At 30.9% G+C, this 8,492-nt stretch overlaps 1 protein-coding gene across 1 annotated transcript; it reads right to left on the reverse strand.

Annotated features, from left to right (window-relative positions):
- Positions 1 to 1,379: 1,379 nt before the first annotated feature.
- Positions 1,380 to 5,278, reverse strand: LOC107479446 (pectinesterase/pectinesterase inhibitor PPE8B-like). Its single transcript, XM_016099579.3, has 3 exons — positions 4,667 to 5,278; positions 3,164 to 3,703; positions 1,380 to 2,350 (listed from the first exon to the last, which is right to left on the reverse strand). The coding sequence occupies exons 1-3, from the start codon at positions 4,986 to 4,988 to the stop codon at positions 1,653 to 1,655; spliced, it is 1,560 nt and encodes a 519-aa protein (XP_015955065.1). The 5' UTR covers positions 4,989 to 5,278; the 3' UTR covers positions 1,380 to 1,652.
- Positions 5,279 to 8,492: the final 3,214 nt, after the last annotated feature.

Below are 8,492 nucleotides of genomic sequence, written 5' to 3' on the forward strand. Positions count from 1 at the left end.
TCTGAATTTTCGAAAATGTCATTGGACCATTCTGCAGGTGGATCTATTCACCTGAAGAAAACGCCTGAAGAGGCTCAAGAACTCATTGACATGGTTGCAAACAACCAGTTCATGTACACCTCTGAGAGGAATTCCGTGAATAATGGGATACCTCAGAAGAAAGGAGTTCTTGAAATTGATGCTCTGAATGCCATATTTGCTCAGAACAAAATGTTGACTCATCAAGTCAACATGATTTCTCAAAGTCTGAATGGATGGCAACATGCATCCAACAGTATTAAAGAGGCTGTTTCTGAAGAAGCTTATGATCCTGAGAACCCTGCCATGGCAGAGGTTAATTACATGGGTGAACCTTATGGAAACACCTATAATCCATCATGGAGAAATCATCCAAATTTCTCCTGGAAGGATCAACAAAAGCCTCAACAAGGCTTTAACAATGGTGGACGCAATAGGCTAAGCAATAGTAAGCCATATCCATCATCTTCTCAGCAACAGACCAAGAATTCAGAACAAAACACTTCTAATTTAGCCAATATTGTCTCTGATCTGTCAAAGGCCACTTTCAGTTTCATGAATGAAACAAGATCCTCCATTAGAAATTTGGAGGCACAAGTAGGCCAGCTGAGTAAGAAAGTTATTGAAACTCCTCCCAGTATTCTCCCAAGCAATACAGAAATATCCTCTTTGAGACTAGCATACGTGGACAAGGCATTTTGGCCAGTCATCGGAGCAGTGATTAGACGGTGATGGCGCTTGTGCTCGGTGTTTGTGCTGGAGTCTGGGTAGCATCGGACCGGAGAGCGAGGAAGTGAAGCGGCACCAATGAAAATGGAAGAGATGAAGAGAACTCACATGCGGAGAGGGAGGCGAGTTTGCTCTTTCCGTAACTGACCATAATTCCAAATTCTAGTTTTTTTAATTCAAAAATGGTAACTGTTAATAATTAATTAAATTAATTATTATAAGATCTTAATTTTCTTTTTACTTCTATTGTACACACATTATACACTAAAATCATTGTCTTTCCATACTTTCTCAATTGGAAATGATAGTAATTAGCTGTGTGATTAAATTAAACTTGGCTGAAAAGGATAAATTGAATAACGACCATAAAAGAAGAAGATGATGTGAAAGTCGTTGTTGGGGTTTAATGTTTGATTAAATTAAACTTGGCTGAAAAGGATAAGTTGGATAACGACCATAAAAGAAGAAGATGATGTGAAAGTCGTTGTTGGGGTTTAATGTCTGTCAACGTATGAAGACTGCATACATTGAGAGAGAAATAGAGACGACTCAAGCTTGAAAAGAGCATAAATGATGGAAAGTCTACACCAACATCGACAAAGAATAAGAGATAGAAAACAATAAGAGAAAAGTGATCAAAATAAAGTCGAATTAAAAGATTTAATTGTCCTTTCAATAAAAAATTGATCAATAATAAAGATAGTAAAAGAAGAGATAGAAAGAGAAATTTGCCAAAATTTAAATAGAAAAAATTAATAGCGATATTAATAGCTGTACAACTACTACTATTATTATTGTTGTTTTTTTATTTCCTCTTTGATAAAATAACAACCTTTTTTTATTTTTGGATTTTGATAAGGTAACCATCCACTTGACTAATTACATATGGAACGTTTTAGTATTTACTATTTAGTGAAACCAGATGCATAATTCACACCCGTTGATGGCAACCATAGATCCCCCAGAATAAATTGGGCCACCGTGAAGTTACTAGCTTCATCATAGTCATTGATAACATGATACCCTGGCCACTTCACTCTCTCAGAAAGCCCAGATCCAGGCCCATAATTCATGAACTCACCATAGTAAAGAGTGTCCAAATACAACGTCCCATTCCATTCTTTCCACCCTTGCGGGCTCACCATCTCGCTCATGTAAGATTGCATGAAAACCGTTCTCGAATATTCCTTCCATGGTCTCCCAAGGTACGTTCTTGTGCAGTTCAAGAAAGGTAGAAGTTCAGAATGTGCAGAGATGTTGCTGAATTGGATGGAGAAGCCGGAGGGTGAGGTGGAGTCGTTTGCGCCTTGAGCGGTTATGGTGTTGGTTTGTTCCGGTAAGCCTCTCTTGGCAAGTATGGTGCAGTTCTGGAAGACTGCGGCGGCGCGGCCGAAGATGAAGTCTACAGTGCCGGTGATGATGGACTCTCGGTAGAATTGGCGGTTGGAGTGGGCGTAGAGGCTGTCTTGGTAGCCGGAGATTTCGCAGCGGTAGAAGACTGAGAGATCGGATTGTGATCTTAGAGCTACTGCTTGGCTCCCTCTTGGTCCTGCAGTGTTATGGAAGGAAATGTTTTGTGCTATAAACCCTCTGCCTTCCACAGCTTCACAAAAAATAAATAAAATTGTTGAAATGCAAGATAAAATTGTATAAAAGTAATCTATATATAAGCTTATGTATAGAATCAAATCATAAGGATGAAAGCCTAATTAATATCAAAGTAAATCAACATATATGAAATAAACAAAAACTAAAGAATAAAAAGCAGAGTATTTCCTTTTCTAGTGAAAATTATAATGGTTTGAAATTTTGTGAATACAATTTCACTTACAATATATCGTATTAACGAATTTTATCAAAATTACAAGTCATTGTGCAAACATTTTTGAAGGTCTATAAAAATGAGTTTGACACATTTTTTTTATCTTCTTTTTATTTTTCCTTTCCCTTTTATTTTTTCTCTTTTGTCTCTCTAAAAAAATTATGATAAATTTGTGAAGCAAAAATATTTTGTACACAAAAAAAATTAATCACTATATATTTATGTTTAAATATGTGTTGTTTAATTTATTTTTAATATAATTTATATTTTAACATATATTTGATATGAGTGTCTAATTTAGTAATTGATTTTTTGTATACACATATCTTTATAAAATCTTTTAACATTTCCCTTAATAAGCTTAATTGCACATTCATAAATATTTAAAATAATAGAATAACATTTAATTATGCGAAAAAAAGTAATTATTAGTATTATTGTATTGTGTGGTAGTTGTCTTTGCTATCATCTTCTTAAAGAATGTTATCATTATTATTGTAGTCTTCAAAGTGAATAAAATCAGAGTACTACTACAAGTATTGAATAGAGAGAATAAAAAAGGAGGAGGAAGAGTGATGAGGAGTCCATAATTACCAAAGGTTGCAGTCATGTATGTGGTGGTATTATTGAAATAACGACTCGAGTTACCAGTGATAACGGTATTCTCCATTCCATCTCCAATCATCACAAGGTTCCACTTCTTGCTATGGATCTCAACTTTCTCACAATACACACCCTTCTTAATGTGTATCACATAACGTTTCATGCTATACTCAGGCGCTGATTCCACAGCATCCTTCACACGTGTGTAGTCCCCACTCCCATCCAAAGCCACCACGGCATCCACCGCCATTAGCAACTTTTTACCCTCAAGATCCTCTGATTCGGCCCAAGAAGGAAACTCAAGTTTGCTCTTGCTCACCCTGTTATACGAAACAGGGTGCACCTGTGTTAGGAGATCCTGGACCATTGTGTTCACTTTGTTGATGGAAGCGGTTACTGCATTCTTTATATTATTGACACTGCTGGTGGTGCCTTCTTCTAATCCTTCCATGCATGTGTCCGTGTTGGCAAGAACAGCACTTAGCCATGTCCTCAAATCAGAGCTCAAATTACCAGTGCCGTTATGCTTGCCTGCAAAAACATTACTTCACATTTAATATTTCAACAAATGTTGTATGCAATGCCATTATATATACTTTTCTTGTATATGTTTCATTTTTTATATGAATTTAATTTTGATGCATGTCAGTGTAAAACAAGTTTATAGGTGGAATAGTGCATGAAAATTAAACTCTTTTTATATTAAAAAAAACGGATAAGAAGTGATAGAAAATAAAAATTTATCTTTTATAAAATGAAGGTGTACAAAATGATAACTGATGAATACATATCAAAACTGTACTTAAAAAAGGACAACAAAAAGCATATACATTGTATATATCTATTGAGGCCACTCGTTCTTAGAAAACTTATAGTTAATAATATTAATAATAATATGACCAAATATATAGAAAATATGAAACCAAAAAAAATATATAGCAATACGGGTGGAGATATTCTAAATGAAGAAAAACAAAATATTTATTGGAATTTTGTTCATAGAACAATGTGATGACTGATGACCATCATTGAATTTTTGTTGAATGATTCAAATTAAATGTGAATAAATGGTTCATATATACGGCTTGATTATTAATACATCGTCGGATAACGTAACCATTATATAATACCAAGAATATATGATTTATGAGAGATACTCTTATTAAGATTCTAATTTAATTTCTTTGCTGAGAGCATATATACAAGAATCTGTCATCTAATTAATTCTTTTATAATTTGTTTAGTGTGTCATGCATTACTCAACAGTGAATCAAAATACCGCAATTTCTGAAAGGATCAATTGAGAACGAGAAACTCTCATATAAGCTACCACTCAAAGACAGCAGTTTCATACATAAAAAGATGTTTTTAATTTATGAGTGCTGGCAATGAGTTACGTTAGAGGCTGAAATTGGCTATACAGAGAGAGCCAAAGGGGGCAAACAATATATGGGAACCAAACCCAAGCGACAAAATAAAAAAAAAATGCATTACCTTTGGGACTTTCAGAAACGGACACAACCCAGCTGAGCTCATCGGAGGACAAGTCCATCAACTCAAGGCACGCCGAAACAGCGCTCGAAAGGCGATGATCATCGACAAAGCCGCCGCCATTTCTAACAAACTCAGAATGCAGAGTGGATGTAACACTTTTCAAGACACCAACAACTTCTTTCGCTGAGTTAGTGAACTCGGCATGAGAAACTTTAAGGCATTCAAGTGATCCTTTTGAACCAAGAACAGCATCAAATGGGGTGAATAGGAACTGAGTGAAAAGCAATGACAATGAAGTGAATAATAACGGGGTTCTGGCCATTGAATTTGAATGGAAAGTAAAACATAAAAATAATAAAGTTGGAAGGTGAATTGATGATTATCTCACACACACTTCCTCTGGATGGGTGTTTGGATAAGTAGAAGAATGATAAAGAGATAAAATAGAGTTAGAAGATAGTCAGAACATAATTAGCAATAGGTGAAGTTGGGAAAATTAATTAAGAGGTTTTGGTGAAATTAATAGCATTGGAGTTATGTGTGATAGTGGCAGCTTCTGAAAATAGCAAAGGGTCAACGGAAAAGGAAGCAGAGGAAGTAGTGTGAACACGAGGATGGTTTTGTTAATTCAAAATTCCAAGTGGATGAAGTCACATATGGCATGCATAAAGCTACTTTCTTTTTATTTATGTAAATACTTCGAAGGGAAGTGTTATTTGTATATCCAAAAATAGACACTACTGTCGTGTATATAGACAGGCAGACAGCTAATCCAACCTGAGTATAGAAAGTAACAATTTAATGTATAGAAACAATAATATTAACGCCCTATTAGGAGAATGCTAGGAAATTTCGTTTTTTTTTCAATAATTTTGATTGGTTCAAGTCTTAAAAAATTGTGTTAGAGAGACTACTATATATAGTCTCTCAAATTATATTGATCAAACTTTTAGTAAGAGTGTGAATAATAGTTCAAAATCAATATAATAGCAAAAATTAGAAATAATGAAATGAATACTACATTTACACAATTAAGTGTGTGTTTGAATTGAAGTTTACAAATAGAAATTTGTATCAAATTAATTTTATAAATTTGATTTTGATTAAAAAAAATAAATTGATATTAATGTGATTTATGTTTGATAATTTTGTATTAAAGTGAATTATAGTAAAATAAATATTTTTGAATTACATTATTTAAAATTATATTTAGATAAAAATTATTAAAAAAGACATACATTTATACAATTTAAAATCATGTTATTTTAACATTAAAATTTATACTATAAAAAATAACAATAATAAATAAACTATATACTAATTTAAGAATCCATAAAAAAATTATACAAACTTAAATAAAAAATTAATAAAATTCTATAAAATATATATATCAATAAAAATAATTAAAAAAATTATATGAACAACAAATACTAAAAATTCTACTAAAAAATACAATAATATATACCAATAAACATAAAAAATTCTAAACAAAATATCCATATTATGAACCAGAAAAATAAATAAAAAATTAATAAAAAATCAAAATTTAACAAAGAATACTAAGAATGATGTTAAAAAATTATTTATTTGTTAAACATAACCATAAAAAGATTCAAGAATTTTTGTGATTGTTCTTAATATCTCTTATTTCAAATGAGCTTAAATGGTAAAATTGGGAGAAAAATCATTTTTTTAGTTAACTTTTTAATTTGGCAATTAGGGGTGACCAACGAAAAAGCCCGCACCACCCCACTAGAAGTCCGCCCCATTCTGCCTAATGAGGCGGTCTTAGAATTCTACCCCGCCCCGCTTAACTGCGGACTGGCGGGATGGCGGGCTTCCTTTTTTTTATTATTAACTACTAAATAATATATATAATTTCACAACCATATTAATAAAATGCCTTAAGCATATAATGCACACATATGAACTTCTCTTGTATACATTTTAAATTTGCCATTCATATTTTTCATTTAACTATGTCTTAACAAAAAAAAATTAAAAATATCTCTTTGAATATATTTAAAAATATTCAAATATTATTACTGTTATTATATCTAATTTTATTCTTATCTTCTTAAAATAAATTTAAAATAGTTTATAAAAATAAAAAACTTATCTTAAATATTTTATATAATTAAAAAAATTTAAAAATATTTAAACACATTTAGTTTCTACTTAAATAGGTGACATGACATCTATGGTGAATTGGTATAGTATTATAGGAAGGTTATCAGCTGTTCCACTGTACGAATTTGGAACTTTTCTCTTCCAATCAGTTAATCTGTGCAGATTTAATATAATTAAAGTGAATGGTGTTGATTCGGTGGAATAAATGTGTCGTAAAAATCATCAAAAGAGGACTATGATGGGCAAAAAACCGGTCGTCCCATTGTGCGTACTTGAAAGATTTGAATCTTAGCTTTGTTGACAAAGATGGCACAAGGGGCATAAGGCAGGCAGCTTGAGAAGATTGTGTGAGTTGGGGTTAGTTAGAGGAGTCGAGTGGAGATTATTTTGGACCGTCGGCTTAACAAAATGAGCTTAACAAAATGAGCTTAACACTGTGAGTCTTTTGTTTGTAATGACAATATAATAGATGAATCGAGGGCTAGATTTTTTTGGGCACAACAAAGGGATAGTGCGATAGAAATAAATTTTGATAAGCACAGATTAGAAAAAATAAAAAGCTACATAAAAATCTGTAAAGGGTTTAAGCGATTTTGATGTGTATTTTTAATTAATTTTTTATTTTGTGCGAATAATTATATTTTGGAATGAGAATTCTTTTGAGATAGAAGTGTGCATAAAGTCTAAAAAAAATAGGCTATTATTAAGATATAGTGAAAATTTTAAGTATGTAAATGCAATTTTATATTATAATGTTAATTTAGATACATCACTAGTGTATAAAGCTAATATAAAATAATTTTTTCTAAAATCTCAAATTTAGAATAAATTTTATTTAAAAAATTCAAAAATAAAATAAGAGTCGTTAGACTAAAAATAAAATAATTAGCAATAAGAATTGATAGATCAAAATATAAATCTTTAAAAATTAGATCAAAGAAAAAAGAGTTATAAAAAAATTATGAAAATTATAAATAAAAATTTAACTCATAAAAAATGTTTAAATTTGCAAATGTAAAAAAATTTCATAATAATACTAAAATGAAAATAGAAAAATAATATTAAAAAATTAAAAGAAATTAAAACAGTTTTCTATGAAAACTTTTGTTAAAATATGTAAAATTTAAACGAATTTAAAAATTAGTATTAGTATCAAAATAACAATTTAAAAGAAATATAGAGAAAGGTTTAATTTTAAATTTATTTAATTTATATTTTAAATGTGTATTTAATTTTAAAAAAGCACTAAATTTATTCATAATTTTTAAAAATATTTATTTTATTTTTTTAAATTAATGTAATAAAAGATTAAATATATAATTTTTAAAAGAAACTTAATTGAATTGTTAAATTAAAGCACTTGATGGTTGACCATGAGGTTGAGTTATTCATACAAGGATAATGACATGGGATTGTTGCAAAACAAGTGATGATAGTTAACCAAATTATGGGATTGTATAAATATGAATGTAACAGCGCGGAGAGAATTGTTGCACTACCCACTCAAAGCTGACCAACATTGTAATTTTGCGCCGCACACTTTGGGATAATATTGCCATTTAACATCGAAGGAAAACGACAAAAAAAATTACTCCCCCAAGTAATGCTAAGAATAGTGCTGTTCCAACAAAGTACAGTGGAATACCTGATAATCTTCCTTATATGACTGTATGATGGCTACAACTAATAAGAGGAG

Source organism: Arachis duranensis, chromosome 3 (assembly GCF_000817695.3).
Source record: "Arachis duranensis cultivar V14167 chromosome 3, aradu.V14167.gnm2.J7QH, whole genome shotgun sequence".
Taxonomy (NCBI): domain Eukaryota; kingdom Viridiplantae; phylum Streptophyta; class Magnoliopsida; order Fabales; family Fabaceae; genus Arachis; species Arachis duranensis.